Raw genomic sequence first — 20,946 nt, forward strand, 5'->3', positions numbered from 1 at the left:
TATCACCTAATTAACCCTGTGCTAAGAATATTTTCTATGGAATGGGTAACATCTCTTATCTGATTCCTCCCATTATGTGCTAGGCCGGGAGATCTAATCTGGCTTCATTTTTTAAACAGATAACCCCCTCAGCCAAAAGGTTGCAGACAGGCTAGCCAGCGTGTGTTTATTTTGCCTTGGAGACCGTTTCCTGTTGAGCGTTCCCCAATCTGAGGTCACTTCCTGGAAACGGTTCAAACCCATAAAACAACAAACAAGGCCGAAAGTGCTAATGATGTTTGGAGTTTTCCTATATGAGCTCCAATATATCAGTGCTTATTGTTTCTATAGCCAGACTGATGTTTTTTGTTTTCTTTACAAAAAACCTAAATAAAGATCTGTGTTACTTTAAATATTCTAAACAGATGACTTTTCTGTTCAAAATAGAGCAGGAAAAATAGGGGCTTTGGGCCTACTGACAGAGGTTCAAGAGCACACGCCACTTTGCAAGACCCAACAATGTTATTTCCTCTGACAATGGTTTTTAATGATATTTATACCACAAGCAGGGGTATACTTAGCTTGGGATACATTTCTGTTATTCCACTTACTAGTGCTGGCAATGGATTTAAGTGGGATAACATGCTTACCGGGACTAGTTTTGAATATGTCTGCTTACATTCCGATCCAGTGGTGTGCTGCTGAAATTAACAGACTGGGCTCAAGGTTCTATCTAAAAAGACGGTTGCGAAGAGTTTAATAAACATGTATGTTTTTACTATACAGTACAACCATACAGTCTCGAAGCAGGCTGAAGAAATGATCAACAGATTGACCGTCTCCCCTGGTTACTGGAATACACAGCGCTAGGAAGGTACAGTAAGCATCAGGTTTAAACACTGCTCTACCAGTCCCCCAGTGGAACCGCTAGACTGTACAGTATTTTCTTTTATTTAAAATCTCATTTATACAGGGCACCTGTCCAAACCTCACACACAGCACACTCAACAATAAAATATCATAGCTCTGCCCAATTCATGAGCAGCACTGCCCTGCAGAGAACCCAGAGCACAATCACTGACAAGCTGAAGACACTGCAGTCATTAGTGGCGCACTACACAAACTGATTATTAGGCAATATTTTACACTTGTTGCAATTCAAACGTTGAACAAAATGCTTGGGCCTTTTTTAAAAGGTTTACAAATTGCCCTGTGATCATGCTAATAACACAGCCTGAATTAAATCACTTATACACAGTGCCGCAATAGGAGAGCTACCATACGATCAATAACAAAGATGGGTTCAAAGACAAGCTCAACTGAACTCTTCCTATTCCTACTCCTGCGTTTGCTGAGCAACAGGATTCATATTTGAAACACCTGTAAATTTAAAACCCACCGCTGAAACTTCAGTTGCAACGAGGGCTGCCAGAAGACCGGAAAAACTGGCATTGCCCCAGTTTTCAGCCTTCATTTTGTATCCCAGTCAGAAACAATACAAGTGATAAACTGTCCCAATTTTGCTACTGTATTTCCATTTATTTCCATATACCATATGTATTTCCATGTTTTGGTGACAATAAAAAGAAAATAATGATTTGTTGATTCTATGTTTGTTAGTGTTTGGTGGCTGCCACTAATCACGTTGACAGTAGATAGCCACTGAATACTTACAAACATACAATAAACACACCCGATGATTGTGCTACTATTATATACAGCTACTGTAAGGGCTTCAGCATCAATGAATTGAAAATCTGGCAAGCCTAGCTGCAGCATTACTGCTATTCCTTCATAGGTTGCCATTGCCTGTAGGCTGGTCCCAAGCCTCTGTACACAGGGCAATGCTGGCGTGCAGACATTGCAAATTCTGGGCCAGTACAGCTACAGCAGCCCGCAGTGCAGTACCTGCCCAGAGGGATGGCGAAGTAGAAGACAGAGAGCATCATGGTTCTGGTGTTGTTGGTGAAGAGGTCTCCGATGATGGTGGGCGAGATGGATGAGTAGCTGGATTCCCCGATACCCACTAGCCCCCTGGAGAGCACGAACAGCCAGTAGTACTGCAGGGAAAACACACAGGAGCAGAGAGAGGGAGGAGGTTAGGATGGCTACAGTGTGTAACAGTTTAAAACCACACAGCCTTCTCTATTGAATCAGCTACTGTGTTACTCAAACAAACTTGCTGTTAGACCTCATAAGCACTCTAGGTAACATTTTACATGCCATGCCTATAATTACTGTGTATTTACATACTAGTTACTTAGTAAATGCATGTGGACTTGCACATAATTACAATGTTATTATGCATAGTTACACTGTACTTATTCTATCATTTTTGTTTGCATGTAATAACCCTAACCCTAAACCTAACTCAACCTAACACTAAACCCTTATCCTTTTTGATGCTATTATGTACTAACACATATCGTGCAAAAAGATGCACATGTTGAGTGCATTGTAACTATGCAAACTATCACTGTAACTGTAAGTACAGGCGTATTTACTATGCAAATACACAATAATCAGAGACACTTACTCTAATGTGTTACCACACTCTGTGTTTCTAGAGTAAAAGATAGACAGGGTGGTCTTTTCGGAGCAGCCTTAGCTCCAGGTGATCTCCCAATCTCATTTAAAAATGGTCCCAGCCATCATTTGCTTCAATCTTTTAACACATTTGAATGCCGTGTGGATTTGTTTCAGCGAGTTCATATGCTTTCCCACAAATGCAGATTGGGTTCTATAATTGGCTTGTGAAGCAGGTGGTTCAGGTCAGCAAGCTGGGATAGGAAGAGGGGTGGGGGTAGGGTGATCGTACACAAAATTAATTTCAACACACAAAACCCAATGCTACATCACTACAGGGTCACAAAATGACAATTATTGCGTAAGCCTTTCCCATGTATTCACATATATGTTAAATGATATGAATATATTCTTTCAGATATGGGTGGGGCAACGCTATGCTTTTTTCCAGTTCTCCTATATTCAGTTGAAAAGGAAGCCCTGGCAACACATGGCACTATGACCAGAAGTGAGGTGACAGCACAGTAAAAGTGGCACCTTTCCCCTAAATATCTGCCAAATATCCAGGTGAACAGGAAAGGAAAAGCCCAGGCTTTGGGGAGGATATGAACTCTTCCTTAATTAAAAAGGTGGGCCCTGACCTTTAAAACTGTGGAGAGCTGAAAGAGAGACAGGAAGTCCACCCAGCTCCTTGCTGCCAGCCCTCAGAATATGAGCTGTATAGTCACTGAGGAACATTCCTAAGTGACATGTCTAGGGGCTATTCATAATCCCCCACTCCCCCTTTTCTGCTCACACTAACCTCCTGGGAATGGATTCTCTCACAGCAGTTACGCTTCCTATCTTTATGTCAAAACAATAAGCATTGTACTGCCATTCAGCTTGGTACAGTATACTGACCCCTATACTGTACACACGCCTATGCTGTGCTATGTTACAATTGTATAGCGTAATAACACACTGCACTACATTTCCGTGCCACAAATTCTATATTGCTCAAATTTGCTACTTGATGTGGAATTTAAGATATTAAACAACATTCGATTTTGGTAACACTGTATAAAACTGTATATATAGCCTTTATTTTAGGGGTTTTAATCTTGACTTTTTCTATTGATCGATTAGTAAGCCAATCAATGATCGATTAATTGATTAATCACGCCTGTTTGCTAGTGATATGAAATTGTACTGAAAGGCACATTTTCTTTTGAGATGTACTGCCTGTTAGCGTTTCCTTCAGCCAAATGCCATGTCTAAAAGAAAAAGACTAAATTCATTGAGTGTATATCTTAGTTTGAATTACAGACAGCCTACAATACTGGATTCAACAGATCTGCTTTTGGTCTACTGTAAAGCTTTGGAGTTTCAAACTTGCAAAGGCATTTGATTTATTTTATGCTATTTTATTTAGGTGAGCTGAAGATAAAGTACAATATGTATCTGTTCATTTTCTGATACTGTTTGAAAGAAATACGTCGACTAAAAAGAAAAATCAGCTTACTGGCGACTGAGATGATACGATAAACTAGAAGAACTGCCGGGAAAGAATCGATGAGCAAATGCTGCAAATTGCCTACTTTTGCCATTTTAAAAGATTTGTTTTACAGGCACTGTTTTTTGAGAATCCTAACCCTAACCCTAATTCTAACTCTAACCCTAACCTTATCCCTATCCCTAACCCTAACCCTAATCCTAACCCTAACTGTAACCCTAAAGCTAACCCTTTTCTGATACAATTGTGTGTACTTACATACATCGTGTAAAAAGTATTACATGTTAAGTACATTGTAACTATGCAAAATAACATTGCAATTATGTGTAAGTAAACAGGTATTTACTAAGTAACTACTATGTAAATATGCAGTAATTAGAGACATCTAATGCAAAGTGTTACCAAAACCTCTTCAGAAGTTTCTCATTAATAATAGTTCATTTCTGGCTCTGACAGGACACTGTAACCACCACTCAGAGGGTTTCACTCCGTGACCCATGACCCTACACTTTGTGATGCAGTATCTCTGACAGCTGAATAATAGAAAGAAACGTCTCTCTGCTGAGTAAATGGAGCCCGACTGCTACACTGGTCTCAGTCTCTCCTCCTATACTGTATCCCCAGCAGCTCCTTACAGATTTACTCTGACATGCACTTGCGTCTATGGCTTCTCATCTGTTAATGCTGTTTACTGGTGCCTGCTGTGCTGTGTTTAGCAGGTGTTCTGATAGCAGTCATGTGACGCACTATAGAAAGCTGATTCTGCAGTACACTCTGAAGGGTGGCTCTGGCATATTACACATTAACTGGGCTTCATTAGTGGAGGTCTCTGAAAGAAACTGTCTAATTAAATCCCAATTAAATATTACTGCACCGCATACAAAATGTAACGGCGAACATGTGCTCGAAGAAAACATGTGGGTTAAAAAAGAAAAAAAAACTCGGATATCTCCAAGTTCAAAGCACTGGCACAAATGTTACAGCGTTAAGACCATTTAAAGTGTTTAAAGTGTTTCCTCCTTTAAATTGGCATTCCTCAAGAATCCAATTATGCACTATAATGCATTTGTATTACTACCATGGCTACTTCGCTATTTTTATTTCCCTTTTAATAGCATTCATTTCATGACCAAATCTTTCTGTTTTGCTGGCTGTATAGCGATGGTTAGTAAAACGGTTTGAACTGTTAGGTGTGCATAATAACAATGACTTCTTTGTAAAAGCAGTGAACTTGGAGACAGCCAAGAGTCATTAGAGTTTGATGTTTATGACCTTGTACGTTACACCTAAAAATATATAAATCTAACCTCACTAACCATGGTTCATAATCATTTCTCTCAATGTGCTAGATCACCGCTCTCTCAGTGGAACCGGTCTAGATACAGTTAGCCCAAGTGACTGCCGGTTAGGGCATAAATCGGAGCTGAGTAAAAGTAAGTTTACAACTGTATGTTTTATCCAACCAGGTGACGTAGTACCATCAAAAACACTGAAACAACGATTACATTCTGTCCTACTAAAGATCGCTTCGTAGGAGCTAATGGGGTGTTAGAAAGGGGCGGGCCTTGATAGGCCGAACAGCCTCTTTGTGTCCCCAAAACTTTTTGTTATGAAACTGACAGAGGCACTTCAAGGTATCTGGGTCAGAGAACTAGGTTTATAACTAATTAAAAATACATTTTCCATTACTGGATCTGAGTTGTGCTATAACGGGCAGCTGTTCAAATGATTCATCTTATAGTGTCGGTACCTTACATAAAGCTGTGTGGCTAAGCTGTGTAGAGGAAGCAGACATAAATAGAAAACAGATCAATATTTGACTGGGTGTTGCCTGGGGAGACAACCGCATTCCATTTTTAGCACTTTTAATACCTGACAATTCCCAGTGTAATTCAGTTCTAAGAATCTATTACTTATTTTATTACATAATTCAGAAGGGATTATGTGATGGGAATCTGTGCTGACTGGAAATGGGGTCATGCTGTGCGAAGGTTCTTACTGTGATGTGGTTTTGGAACATGTAACAGTAAAGTCCCTTTCTTCTTTGCTGTGTACCCGTGATTGTAGGTTTCAGTTTTGTTTCGCATTTAACTCTCAGGACTATAGCTTAAAAGATGCAGGTCCATGTTTTGTTCACTGCTGTATACATGTTGTACTTCATCTATACCGTGCACTAAGCTTCCCTACTATGCCTTTACAACTATATATAGCAGTGAACTTTTATAAGGGATACACAGTTACAATTAGAAAAGGTATAATGAAAGCTATCCCAGTTTTGGATATTTTGCCCATGATTTCTATTGAACCTTAAAGGTGCAGTCCCCAAAACCACTAGTCTTTACTAACTAGCAAGTGTTGAAAATACCAGTTCTCAATCGGTGCTTTCCTATAAAATCTTTAACAAAACCATTTCTGTTTTGCAAGTCGCACCTGAAGTGACAAGAAGGCTTCAAGGAGAGGTTGATTGTGAACGGTATGCTGTAAACCAAGCGGAAAGCCAACAAGGCCTTTACTGATGAGATACAGTGTGTGCCAACAAGGGTTAAGGGTAGTAAACAATCAACACTGAATCAGAGGGGACTAGAAGATGATTGTGTGACAGTGCAGCTGTAATGCTGTGTGGGTGGAGAGGGCTCATCAAACCAGGTAGCACGATCGGGACCTCAGGAGAGTGCTGTCTGGATCTGTCTCTCATTAGACTGAACTCAGCTGCAGGCTGTCTTAAAGACCTTCCCCAGACAGCCACACGCCCCCTGGGATTAGCGACGACCAGGGATTTAGGGAAGCAGGTTGCACTGCTGTTCTGAGCCACCTGGGCAGGCAGACCATCTCTGATCTGAGCGTGTTGTTGGGAGCCAATACAAAGTAAATCGAGACAAGACAAGGATATTGTGAATGACTCAAGGTTTTAAGACTGTGTTGGTGAAGAGATAACCAAATATAGCAATGGTATGAACCAATACACACTGGGAATCTACTGAAATAAGATGGTCAGATCCATAGTGTTAATTGTCATTGTATCTGATGAAGATGCTGAGATGTTGGTTCATGCTCTTGTTTATACTCTGGATTATTGCAATGCTCTGTTTGCTGGCCTCCCTGATTCTAAGTTCAAAATGCTGCGGCTAGAATGCTCACACGCACCAGCTGTTCACAACATATCAATCCCATTCTTAAATCACAGCACTGGTTTCCTGTTAAACTTAGGACTGATTTTAAAATTCGTCTCACTACTTACAAGGCACTATACAGCCTTGGTCCTCGATATCTGCAAGCGCTGTGGGTGCCCTGTGCTCCTAGTCGCAGCTTGCAATCAGTAAATGCTAAACAATTGGTGGTTCCCAGAAGTGGCTTAAAATCAGGAGGGGCTTTTAGTTGCCTGTGGAACTCAGTCCCAATTTCTATAAGAAGTGCTGGCACAGCTGAATCTTTTAAATCAGTTTTGAAAACATATTTCATTGGCTTATTTTTGAGCTGGATTGATTGGCCAGTGTTTTTTTTTATTATTAGTTTTTATTGTAAAGCGCCTCTGGGATGCTCTGCATGAAGAGGCTATATAAAAGCACATTGTATTGTATTTTATTCAATATCAATAATGTGTAAACTGGAATAAATGTTCCACTCATTTTTCAGAAGGTCCAGGAAAGTATTAATACCGCCTGGGAATTGTTTTTATGGAAGCATAATTGTTAAAGTGATGCTGTCACTGAAGTGACGGTTGTTATGAGGAGCGACATTTTAAATAAAATGGACTTGCTGCTGATAGGACCTGAAAGCAATAATAGGTGGAAGTTAAATGACATTTAGATTTTTGCAACATGATTCATCCTTCCTGCTAATTTCCAAACACTTAGCCATTTCAATTGCCTTTGTTGCTTGTCAATTACATATTTTCTCCTCTGTGACATTAACAGCAAAGAAACCTTTAGAATGCAGTAGAGCACCAGAATAAAATGTCACCCCCCCTTCTGGAACATATACAACAATGGAAAAATGTACTTCTGCATTGCAGACTAATTAAAGACTTACTGTGTTTGTGATTCATAGTTAAACCCATAGTAATAATTCATTGTATGTTAATATCGTCGGACTGCAGGCTTCTGGTGGTATAATGAAGCTCAGAGTCTTTCGTGTCAAACCTACATGTAACGAACGCATTCTTTAATAGTTGTTGATTTTTATGCACCGTCATACTCCCATTATAACCTAATTTATGAACCCCCCCCCCTGAGCTATAGCAGCTCATCTTGCTGTGATAAATAGGGCTCTGCTTTAAGTTATATAAAGAACTTTTTTAAAGTTTGATACACATGAAACTATTTCAGATTGTTGGTAAAAATGGCAACAATGAAGACTGTTGAAACATGACTATTTAGAGTAAATAACTGGGTGTCACTCCCTATGAAAGAGCTGCTGCAATTACTTAATTGTGGCCGTCTCCCAGTAAGCAAGAAGACATTATTGATCCACTTGATTAGGCCATTTGCTTGCAGTCTGCTTATGAAGTGGTTGTTTCTTGAGCTCCCCTTGAACCCCATGATTTAGAAAGGGGAGGGGGCATCTGTTTCTGTAGGGATGAACGGAGTTAGTCAGCATCTTACTACTCTGATTAAACAGACCCCAAGACTGTCAACCCTGTTCTAGCTATTTCAATTACTGTAACTGCTGAATCAAGACGGCCAGCCTTGTACTCCTGGGAGCTGCTTTTCATCTTCGTGTTATTAGCTTTGAATGATTTTCTAGTGAATCAGGAGCCCAGGATTTATTGGACAGACTAACATAGGCATGACTGATAGGCCACCCTGATGGTAAGAGCAAACTTGTGCTGCTGTGAGAACAGTGTTCTACTGTTCCCTGTATGTGCTTCGTAAACCATTCCATGGCACAGTGAACATTTACAATTCAAGCACCAGTGACCTCACCTTTAGAGCTTTGTTAACCATCCCCGAGTAAGAATACAACAAACTTACAGCACTGTGCTTTAATCCAAGTGAGCCCCCAAATTAATCAATGGTGAAATTTTCTGGTGTCAATAAAGCCCTTGAACGTGACTAGTTCCTCTTTATTCAGAAGCAACCTTGGAACCCATTATATGCTGGGTAATTTGTACGTCTGTTCTGGGAATAAAAAACTTTCACTGTAGAATGATGAAACTTGACAGAAGGAGATGCCAAAAAACAATGAGCAACACCATTCTAAGACTATCTGCGTTGTTCGGATGAGAAGTAAAACAGAGGTCCTATTGTAAGTAACTATGCAGCCGTTGTTGATGCATAGTTCACCACCTAGTCTCTGTAAATCACTTTGGATAAAAGCATCTGATAAATGATTAATAATAATAATAATAATAATAATAATAATAATAATAATAATAATAATAATAATAATAGATATTAGCTGCTTCTTTTTACGACCAATCATTCCCAACTAACAATAAAATAAAACAAAAAATTCAACATATTCCCAGGGCCAGGAAATCAATGCAACACTCTCGATCTTTTCTCACCTCTTTCGTGATGAATGAGCTGGAGAGAGTGACGGCCGACCAGAAGAAGATCCCGCAGCCCAGTATGACCTTCCTGTTGAAGCGGTCGCCAAGGTAACCAAAGATGGGGGCGGCCACCATGAAGCTGCAGATGAAGACTGAAACAGAGACAAGGAGGAGCAGGGTCAGGGGTCGTTAGAAGATGAACTGGATCACTGATTAAAATGAGTTGGTTGGTATTAACAGCAGTATAGTCCAGATGACAAGGCAAACAATTCCGAACCTCTGCAGGCAGACATTCTTTTAAGAAGAGAGGGCAAAGGATTGGATGAGAATTGAGGCTGAACTGCTCACCCCCCCCCCCAAGTAACTAAAGTCAGCTGCACCAAAACAGACACCCCCACCCCTCCTTGTCGTGATGGGAAAAAATGAAGCAAGTGTTTAACAGTCAAGGGTCTGAACATAATAAATATTTCATTAGCCCTGATTGATCTGTTCCGCATTAAACAACACAATTATAAAACATTGATGAGCAACAACCTTCAACTGAAAATCCTGTCTCATCCAAACTCAGATGGACTAACTCCACATGTATACAAGTTCTAAATGCCCATTCTTACAGAACTCAGGGGAGGGGTTCTATCTCCATAATTAGCTACTAGCGTCGCAGTGTATCCCAGACTCAGCATTCGGATCCTGGCAGAGCGAATTCCCAAGTGGCCGACTTCAGGATATCCTGAAATCATGCGTGTTTAAGCAGCATTATACTATCCTCTGCATTAGAAAGGATGGATGGGAATAGCTCTGCTTTTGAAAATAAAAGGAAAGTAATGCATATCTCCAAACTCCCATATCTGTTTTCTTTATTGAAAGAAAATAAAAAAATGTCTTAAAATGTTCCAACTATCACCCCTTAAGGGAGGAGGGCATGTATTTATTTTCTTTTTTGAGCAGTCTGCATGTATCCACTTGGGAAATATTATAATAGACTCAAATGGTTGTTAATCAAGGTTATCTTCCTACTTAGTAGAACTATCAATAATATTATCACTAGTCTCCCCCATCTCTTCTATATTATGGTTCTCAATCTGGAATATGAACTTCCTGTTCTCTAGCTCAGTTTTACTCCAATGGTCTGACAGCATGTATGTATTTACTGTAAAATATCTGTTATAATCATAACAAAACAACATGTGGGGGGAAGAAAGCGATCCTCTTGTTCATTTCTGGTTTGCTTTCTACGAAATAGCAGAGCATGCAGTTACAGAAGCTCGCCTAGCCTGCTGCTGTTGGGTTTGAACAGATGCTCAAGCAGGTTTCAGGGGTGAGAAGGCTCCTGCCACTAGAAATCATTTTTGGAATGCAAACAAACTGGACTGTAAACAACTTATGCCTTTTAAGGCAACCCCCCCCCCCAAAAAAACCTGCCCAGAATATGCAGTGAAATATTTTATTAATCGAACGTCAAAGAATAATATTTTAGCCTGCAATTGAATTTGTTCTGCTTTTCAGTAAAATATCTTACTGTTGTCCAGTTTGGCAGTCCACAGACAAAAACGAACAGCCTTGATCTGACCGCTCTAGTTTTATAAAGATCTGGTGTAAATGCAGTAATCTTCAACCACCAGCTATTCTCCTGCTACGTTATTGCCAGTTTTAATACAAGCATAACCGCAAGCTTTTTCTCTCTGTGCCAAGACCTGAGAATACATTTCACTTGAGATCCAGATTTGACTGCAAACCTACTGCCGTTGAGTTCACAAAACCCACAAGCAGAGAGGAGCTGGATAAAAGACAATATCGCAGCTGCAAAAAAAAATAAAAATCATTTTGAATTATTAATGCTCTGACATCATTTTTCCAGGCATTAAGTCAGACATCTAGATCTGGCTTTAGTGGGCGTTACTGAAATCCCGTTTGCATAAGCGCATTCACTGGATATGAAAAGTACAGTGCAGAGCCTGTTTTATCATAAGTACGGATAAGGTTTAAATAACGCAGAACATTGGACCTTACTTATCAGAGGTGTATACTCCAGGGTGCAAACTGGAACCAGGGCACAGTGTTTGAGAAGGAAAGCACACCTGTACGGCACAGAACAGAGCTCTACACGAGTAAACCTCCCTAGCTGGTTCTTCATTGCAACCACAGTTTTTGTTTGCAGAACATCAGTATTGCATGTGTGTACTGGTAAAAAATGAATGCCTTATACGTAATGAAAAAGACCCCTTTTGTATATGAACAGCACAGCTAATTGCATATCTCAAGGTGTTGCCAGTGCTATATTTTAATAGATATGATGCTGCAAGTCTCCCAATATGCAGAAAAAACTAAGAAACTAAGTCAAGAAGTCAGCACACTAAAGAAGGCATGAGCAAAAACTATTTCATCTTCATTTGCACACTGCATGTACGCTGCATATGGGACCCACTTACAAGCCGGTTGGTTCTGGCTTTGTAGACAAGGACAGGGAGTTTCATCCTGGCCTCCAGCGCAGCTGACGCCACGGTATACCTCGCAGTGGGAACTGGAGTGACACTTTGAGCACTTTGAGTAAAAACAAGCAGCTGCGTCTCCCCGTGTCATGGAGAGGATTCGCTCTAACTGGGACTGCCAGCCGCAGATTGTTAACTAACACACGCCTAGCAAGATCCATTGCCTGCTTACCAGCTGTACTTAGCTGACTGCTTTGACAAGGATGTTGGTATGGGTCTCTTCCAGTTACACCTGATGGTAATTGCAGACAGTGTTGCTGTGCTCTTGGCTCTGGTGAGTGAGACTGTCTATGGTATTCATTAACTAAGCTCGCTTGAATGCCAGGTGATTGGCAGGCATGGCCTAAGGTTGAAGTGTATCCCCATAACAAAACCCTTCTGAGAGATGAATTTCAGCCAGCACTATAGAGGGCTGCATTTCGTTTTTTATTAGGTGACTCAAAAGAACGTTATTTATTTAAATGGGAAATGTACCCTTAGGGTACAGTATAGTATCTCCTTACATTGTCGTCTTCAAAAGGCAATTTCAACCATTTTCTCCTGACTTCATTCACAGGGTGAAATGAAATTGCGACTTTGTGAAACTTTTCTCTTTTATTCTAAAGTGTTTGTTGAGTTCTGTGGCATGAGAATTATTTTTAAAATGACTTTAAACTACAATGTCATTAGAAAGCTAACGGTGTCAATGAACTAGGCTTCAGTAAAATGTTCCAAATGCCTATTTGCATAAGTCAATCAGTTGTTTTGCTGAAAAGTGTGTGCTATGCATGGCAGGTTGTTTTTTTTTTTTTTTGTCCTGCCTCAGTACAACATTCTTTTTGAGTGGTTTAATCATAAGCACAATATCTCGTGTGCATTCATGTAAACTCGCTTGGCTTGGTTAGCTCTTGGTTTCTTGTTATGTTCACCAGGTCACCAGCAATGCAGAACGGGGAAAACAAAAAAAAAAAGTTATTGCTGCTTCAGCCAAGGCACCGACCGGCACACTGAACTTCTGATGTTTGTGGCGCACCGTGGATCAGGAAGCGTTTGGGTTTGCATTCTCATTATCATCTTAAACATTTTGCAAATGTATTCTTAGGAGTATTTTTATGTACTAAAACAAATGTGTGTACTTTTCTTTTAAGTACTTCAATACATACAGTACTGGCACAAATTACGGCAACAACAAATGATTCACAGCAAGCCTAGGGATGCCCACTCGGACCTTTATATACTAAATACCTTGGTATTCCTGAATTGATCATCGTCTCCTCTTTAAAAATAGGCTAAATGTTTTAATAAGAAGACATCTCACAAGTAGAATGGTACCCTGAAATGTTCTCCTTGTTCTTGCAAAGCAGTACAACTGAAGAGTAACAGATTTTATTATTAATTATTAAATTGTTGTAATTATTAGATTCCCCCAAGGCTCTGTGTGCCTCTAACAGGAACAGTTTAACTCGATCACTTGTCACACAACTTCACTAACTCTGGACCTGTAATTCTAATTAGGAAAGACTTCTTTCTGACCATAATGTATTAGAAATGAAATATTCAACTGCACGTTAATCAGGGGGGCTGTGTAAGTAGCACAGCCGATCCTACCGGGAAAGTTTTAAGGCTTTAGTTATTCCACCTGTCCTATGACCTTCTATCAGAGTTGAAAGGTCACGGAGTCACACGACTTCTTCAAATGAGGAACTGGAAGACTCCAATGGTTGTTGGGAACATGATCAATGCCAGTAAGTGAATTTAAAAAACACAATTCAATTTTCCTTTGGAAGCAATGGTTTGCACAGTTTCTAATACATAAAGACATATATAGCTAAAGGTAATAATTGCAGCTCAAATTTCATATTCATGTGGGAAATCCTGTTTTTTTCTGGGGTCTTTCTTTGACTGAACCCAGACGTTTTTTTTTTTTTTTTTTTTGTTAATCTCGTCTTTCCATTATTGACTGCGCTATTGTATAAAATCCTCTCGCACAAAATGAGACCGACAAAGGCAGCCTGCTTGATTGATCCTCACAAGGGTCTCAGTTGCAACCGGACCCCAAGGTGCGAGCAGTCTGCTCATTAAACAGCTGCAAAGAACAGGCCTGACTGACTGCAGCCGAAGATTAGCGGGAATCGAGCGATTCTTCTGCACGCACAGCATTCTGATGGCCTGACCCCAGCAAAGTGCTATTAAATAACAATATAACATGACTCTCTCAGCGGTAATCTTCAGAACCACTTTTAAATGTGATTCCACTTCAATTTCTTTACATTGGGGTTACACCTCAACCTGCAAATATGACCTCCCCCTCCTCTCTCGAGAGGTCACTCTGCCCCTGACTTGACTGCACAGTTGCTATGCGTTTAATGTAAACTGCCCCTGCGGTGACCCTGCCAGTCGATCCTGTCCAGACTCATAGAAGCAAATACGTGACTTTTCCACTCACTATAAAGTACTACGGCTGTTTAATTGGTAAACAACCTGGTACTCCTGTAGGTATCTATTCATAACCTACTCAAAAAGCTCTGAAGGTATATTGAATTGAGCTAAACAGTGCGGTCTTGATACCATCATTGGTTAAAATCATTAAACCAACATCAATTTCAGTGTACGTCAGTCTCTTCAGTGTTTCTTGCCTTTAACAGTAAGTTCAGTGCCGAGTTTGGTCCTTTTTTAAGACTTAAATGCATGTTGTATTTAGACAGGGCACTGTTAATATTGCCCAGCAAAAGTGTGCAATGAATTTAGAGCAATGTAATATGCACATACAAACAGGCAGACAGGCACCTCCATACACCTCTGGAGCCTGGTGCTCTAAACCTGTGTGACACGCATTTCATTTTCAACATGTCAATTTCTGCAGGCCACATAGAAGTAAAATCTCTCACAAGCTGCGGTCGGCTCTTTCAAACATGTGAAATCGTAACACAATCTATGCATTCCAAAAGGGAGCAGCAACAAGGCTTGCTGTTGTGGGAGGTTTTTTTTTTTAAAGAAGCAATTACACTGATTATCTGGTTTGCCGAGTATGTGAAATATGTAGGTGTGTGTCTTTGGGTGTAACAACGTCACAGAAAGTACAGCAGGCATTCCTTCCAGTGATGATTCACAGGCAAAACAGACACAGGTAAAAACAACGACAGTGCACATTATGGCTATTTGGGATAATGAGAAAGCAACACTCCCAGGTTAAGTAATGTATTAGATAGGACACTTGTGTCACCTGCTCCATCAGTCACAGTATGCATACAGGGTTAGCCTAAAAGCCAGGAGCACAAAATAGTGACCCATGCTTTGCAATAATTAAGCCAAGTGTCCATCTGTTATTAGAATTGACTTGATCTGAAATCAGACTCTCGCTGATGGTGGAAGTTACCCAACAAGCAAAAGGACAAGGTGGGTTTTAAATGTTGCACTGCAGAAAAAAAAAAACTCAAAGACTGAATAAATGATATACTGTGTGGGGGAAACTGGAGGCTAATAAATTCATTTATAAATAACAAAAACGTGACACATACGTGATCTTTGAAATGTGTGTGAAGTCTGACTGCAAATTGGGTTGCAGATTGCATGGGAGCAAATTGAGTATAACAGACTTGCGGTGGGAAATGTGTCATATAGCTACCTGAAATGGGCTGTCTGAAGGTAACTCTCTTAACTTGGGTGTACTAACGGAAATTAATAATTGAGGTCTGATTTGTTATGGCAGATATAAGTTTGATAATGCTGTTTGAGTTAATATGCTGGCTTTCCTGGTTTAAATCAACATCCATGTGTGTTTTCAGAGCGTCCGCTTTCTCACATCACTGTGACATGCGTCAGACATAGCGTTGCCGAGCAACCGTAGGAAGCAGACCCCAGGGATCACAGACATGAGTTGTTCCCGTGTTCAAGTTCACTATTCTGAAAAAATATGCCTCCAGTGTGTCTGTTAAGCACTGTGGTTGTACACTTCTTTACCCTCCTCTTCTGGACCCAGTTAGTTTTCCAGCCCAATAAAGGCTGCACAAGCCACTCGCTCTCTTTGAAGCAGTCCTAATTGATCCCGGTTTCAGAAGAGCGGGGCTGCACTGATGTGAAATCTGTCACTTGCACCAAACAGACATGCAGCAGCTGGAGGTGATGAATGTGATCTGCAAGCCCGATAGCTCAGAGAAGCAAAACAAAGAGGGAAAAAGAAACCCTCTGACTAATCAAGGTTCCTGCAGTTCACCCTAACCGGATTGATCAGATTAGGTACTAGGAGCCTCAAGCTGAATGCTCATTGTGTTACTGCTCCATTCAAAAAGACTGGTTAGAATTTAATCTGTTCTGCAATGCAAATTCCCATGCATTCTGAACAAATTAATTCATTAGACAAGGACATCTGTCTTCCAAAGCAGCTTAATTGTAATTGAGAGAGTGACTGTGTGTGTCTGCTTATTACCAGAGCCGTGTTCTACCTTGTTTAATATAATAGATTTGCATAGTAATTTTTCACACTGTGTTTATAATGGAGGTAAAGAGGCTAGGTGGCACAGACAGCTAATCGCTTAATATAGAACATACATGTGAACATTAGCACAGATTAGAGGACTGCTAGCATGCAGGTACAATTCAAACTGACTTTTGCATCTGATTCTGGTTTGATCCTGCGCGATAGTCGCCATGACGATTAATTTACACCAGAACCCCGCAGCGTGCAAGGTATTATGGACAATTGCCAAGAGCTGAATCCTCAATTTGTCAGTGGGGGCGGACATTCTTTCCTTTGGGCCATTAGAGGGCGCTGTTCTTGTAAATCCCAACAGGTCATAAATCTGGCCTGTTTTAAATACGTATTGTAAACATCTTTAATTTCAAAATATATAATTTTTTTAAAAACATAGCAAGTGAGACTTGGTGGTGACTCCCACAAATGCTATGACAGGGCTGGAATGTCTAACCACCCGTAAAATGAGAAGTATCATATGGGGTTGCTATGACGACGTGGTAACCATTGCCACTGTTTATTCTTCAAGAAAAAAGCGTGTTGCAGGCAGAACAGAAAAGCTAAAGGCATTCAGGACTGGAGGAAACATCCTGGTGAATCATCCTTTACAGGAAAAGTGAGAAACCAACAAGCAATCGTGTTTTCATGCAGGAAATGTATTAAACTCCCAGATAAAGGCATTTTAAAGGCTGTAGTCCAATCCATCACTGGACAAAACTCCTAACGTTAGGCTATGAAGTAAGTGTTTCTATTGTTCTGAAGAGATACGTGACCAGCCCTCAGTGATTGCTATCTCTCATTCCACAGGGGATTCTGAAGGGACAGGGAATTGTAAAGCCATGTATATCAGAAGGCATTTCAGAGACTTTACAGGCATACTGTAATCAACAAAACACTCATTAGTGGTACATTCAGAAACACTCAAAGTTAAAGTATTTCAATGACAAACTAGGGGGCGACTAAACATGTTTTTCAGTGTCTTCAGTGTTGAAATTAGTTTTGATTTAGTATGCGAATCAAAACTAATTTCAACAGCAGCAATTCACACGTCCGTATCGCCTTTCATCACCAAAGCTCTTCACACGCAAAAATGGAACTCCATTGAAAATAGTCTAATACAGAATTTTATAAAAAAAAAAACACAGTAAAAAAAGATACAAAATGTGGTTTTAATTGTAAAATTATAAAAAGTAAGATCAATTTGTTATTTTGTAAAAATATATTTTCAATCTTGATTTTAAAAACCAGGAAGAGTCTCAGCTTGTGACAGAAGAAGGCAGAGCCTTTCATAATTTAGAAAAGGCCCATTTCAACACTGAGAACACTGAGAAAGACTTTCCGTCCAAATGTCCGTCTTTCAATGTTATGTCTTTCTTTTGAATCGTTAAACAGCGTGTACACACAAGCGTGTGATATATTTGACAGTGAATTGAGGTGTAGAACTACATTTTCAAGTCTCAAGGTGTGACACTGCCCTCAACCATTTTTATGATATCTATCTAGAGCAGAAACTGACAAAATCCTTTGTTCTTGGTTCAGACTGTGGCTCACCAGGTGTACTGTCGGGAATTCAGTAAAACTCTTTGATTAAGAGCTGTGACAGTGAGGCGTGTTGAAGGTTTCATTCCCAGGAATGAAAAACCCACAGTGTTTATTTGTTCTGCATTCCAAATATTTATCATAGCGATACTGATTAGACATTGGGTGTTGAGTGGATTAACACAACAATGCTTTAATGAGTCAACAAAACAAACCAAAACTAAATGCTACTGCTTTTGGTTTTCGAAAGCAGCTTTTCAAACAATACATTGTGTATCGGTTTGTGATGTAACTACAGTTAGTTTGGTTTTCACAACCACAGTAGAATGAAACTGGGGGGGAGGATATTTTGCAATGTGTTTGCAAAACAGAAGCTATTTTTCAACCCTGCATTTATTTAGACTGCTGTCAAAGATTTATTAACGAGTTTCTTTCAGGCTGTGCCTGATAAATGAATTTTCTTGTTTTGCTTCTGATTTCTTTGGATAATTCCTCCTGGGTGTCAGTTTCGGAGGAAAACAGCATTACCCTCACCTCCACCTGGTTTCCATAGCAACCGAGGCTGAATAAGAAACAAAAAGAGAGGCTGGAAGGACTAGCTATGCTCGAAATAATGTGCATTAGTTATGATAAAATAAAGTTCCTTTGTACCAGTTGATTACATTGCTGAGATTTCTGTAAACTATACTCCTTAACAAAACAAAACATACTGATGTATACTTAATACACACACACTGTGACTGCAGCTCATGTACCCTACATTTCTGTACTAACATCCCTAGTTTATAAATAGTATATACAAAGTGTGATAGTCCTTCACTGTAGTGAGTACATCCGTGGTACAGAAGAGCCAGGCTCTCTTTCAAGAGCTGTGAAAGACCTGGTATACTTTCCTTTGGGTGCAGTACTTCACTTTCACCACAGGGGTCAGTCTGGTACCGACTCCACAGTAGCATTGGAAGGGTTAACCAGTAAACCAGAAAAGAGGGTGGGGGTTTGCCGTAAATTTGGGAGGATATCCTGAAAACATGGTTATTTTTTACACGGTAAAGGAAATTCCACTCCTTTGAAAATGTAGCAGAAATATACGATTGATTTATGTTTTGTACGGACAACCAGGCAGCTAGGAAACAACAGAGTTTCACAATGTCATAAAAACAATTACCTTACCCCCCCCCCATTCTTGTCTTCCAATAGTCAACACAACAGAGAGGGTGTTTGGCCCCATGCTGGTGCCTCAACATTTTGTCTTGTTTTTCATAGGAAACCCTGAGTACTGAGTGAGCAATAGGGAGAAATGCTCCTTTCTTTCTATGAGTAGCTCAGTGAAAACAGGCTACATTTTGCTCTGGTGGTTATCTTATTTTATAGCATACTTTTAATGGACATTTAAAAAAAAGTCATTCAGGCCTTCAGAACTGTAGTAATGTGGCCAAAACAATCACATATTTAGTTATTTTCCTTCTTTGGTCATTTTGTGACATTTGCTACAGGGCCCCTCACAGCTCAATCCTGCCCTGAACATATCCTGTAATTCTGTCCTCTCTCAAGCAGTGGCTGGCAAGTGATTTAGTGATACGGAGGCTAGCTTGAGACCCAGGAGATGAAAAGCATGAGAGAGAGAGAGAGGAGTGAACTAGCCCGCTGCACCACATGCCGTTCAATCTGACTGCTTAGATAAGGGGGCACAGCACCTGGCATTCAGAGTAGCAACAACACCAGGGTTGATGGGAGGGCATGGGGTTCCCTTGAGACAGAGAGACTCAGCAATCCTACTAGCAGAGAGGCAAGCTTCTGCATGGCTCCGAGCCAAAACAGCTAGGTGCTCAAAATTGAATTGCAGAACAAGGTGGTGTTTCTTCTCTTGCATTCGAAGAGGAGGAGACCTTGCGAGCTGACTCTGAAATACCATGAGGAGAAGGGGCCTCAAACAATTTCTAAACATAGCCGAGTGGAAACTGAGAGGATTCGATTCTTGGGGTGGGTTTGAAACGGTATAGGGAGTCGTTTACGTTCTACAAACCAAGGAGAAAGCTGTGTCAGTGCTTTGCAGATCTTAAAAACGCTGCTTTAAAACGCGTAAATCTCAAACGACTTTCCTCAATATTTTAATGGATGGCATTTGGTGTCAATGAATCATTCCAGTTGAATTGATTTACAAGCTGGCAGTTTTAACAGCCTGCTGCTGTTAAGATTATTATATTAGATCCCATTATAGTCTTTATTTGACAATCTCTAGGGAACATTAGAAAGGGTGCATGCAGCAGTCCTAACACAGTGCACAGCACACTTTCAGGTACGGATGTGGCCTGTGGCACTGCAATGGTATACCAGTGTGCATTGGTTTAGGATGCTGTTGTGGTACCAGTGTTTCTACCAATGGTTCATACCACTGTAGCTGCCTTGTGCTACCATGGTCTTTTCGAACAGCACGATTGCCATTCACTCCTTGGGGCTGGGTTTCTCCACAGACACTGAGCTGTGACTAACAGAGCCTGGAACCAGATCCAGACTCCAGAGTAGGCATTGGATCCAGGGGATTATTCAAATGCACAAGCCAGCTTAGTGCTTCCCTCTTTCAATGCACACAGGCAGTGCTTCTCATAAGCTAGTCTGACAAAGTCTTTTGTATAGTGGTTATGGATTAAGGCACTGTCTATCACAGTTATAGTATTTAGCAGAAAAAGGAAGGCTCTGTGTGTCCTCTCTCTCTCTCTCTCTCTGCCATGCCTAGAGCAACAGTCAAGTATCTATTTCTTATCATGCCACATCCCCCTTAGGTAAATCATAAAGGTTTCATTATTTTTTTCATGGATTTTGATTTTGGATATGAGTCAGAGACCCCCCCCCCCCCCCCCCCCCCCCCCAAAAAAAAAAAAAAAAAATTCTTTGCTTGCATCCCTCAAGCCAGCCCTGGACTGACGTGGCCAGCCTTTCTCAGAGAGGTGAGGGACAACATTTGTCCCAACTGACAACATTT

At 40.5% G+C, this 20,946-nt stretch overlaps 1 protein-coding gene across 2 annotated transcripts in view; it reads right to left on the bottom strand.

Moving 5' to 3' along the window:
• Positions 1 to 20,946, bottom strand: part of spns2 (spinster homolog 2 (Drosophila)) — a 65,911-nt gene that overhangs the window by 22,818 nt on the left and 22,147 nt on the right. For both annotated transcript variants that reach the window (XM_041240983.1, XM_041240982.1), the window contains exons 3-4: positions 9,504 to 9,640; positions 1,888 to 2,039 (exon numbers count right to left, since the gene is read on the bottom strand). In XM_041240983.1, coding sequence (XP_041096917.1) covers positions 1,888 to 2,039; positions 9,504 to 9,640 — 289 coding nt within the window. The remainder of the gene's footprint in view (positions 1 to 1,887; positions 2,040 to 9,503; positions 9,641 to 20,946) is intronic.

Source organism: Polyodon spathula, unplaced genomic scaffold (genome assembly GCF_017654505.1).
Source record: "Polyodon spathula isolate WHYD16114869_AA unplaced genomic scaffold, ASM1765450v1 scaffolds_732, whole genome shotgun sequence".
Taxonomy (NCBI): Eukaryota; Metazoa; Chordata; class Actinopteri; order Acipenseriformes; family Polyodontidae; genus Polyodon; species Polyodon spathula.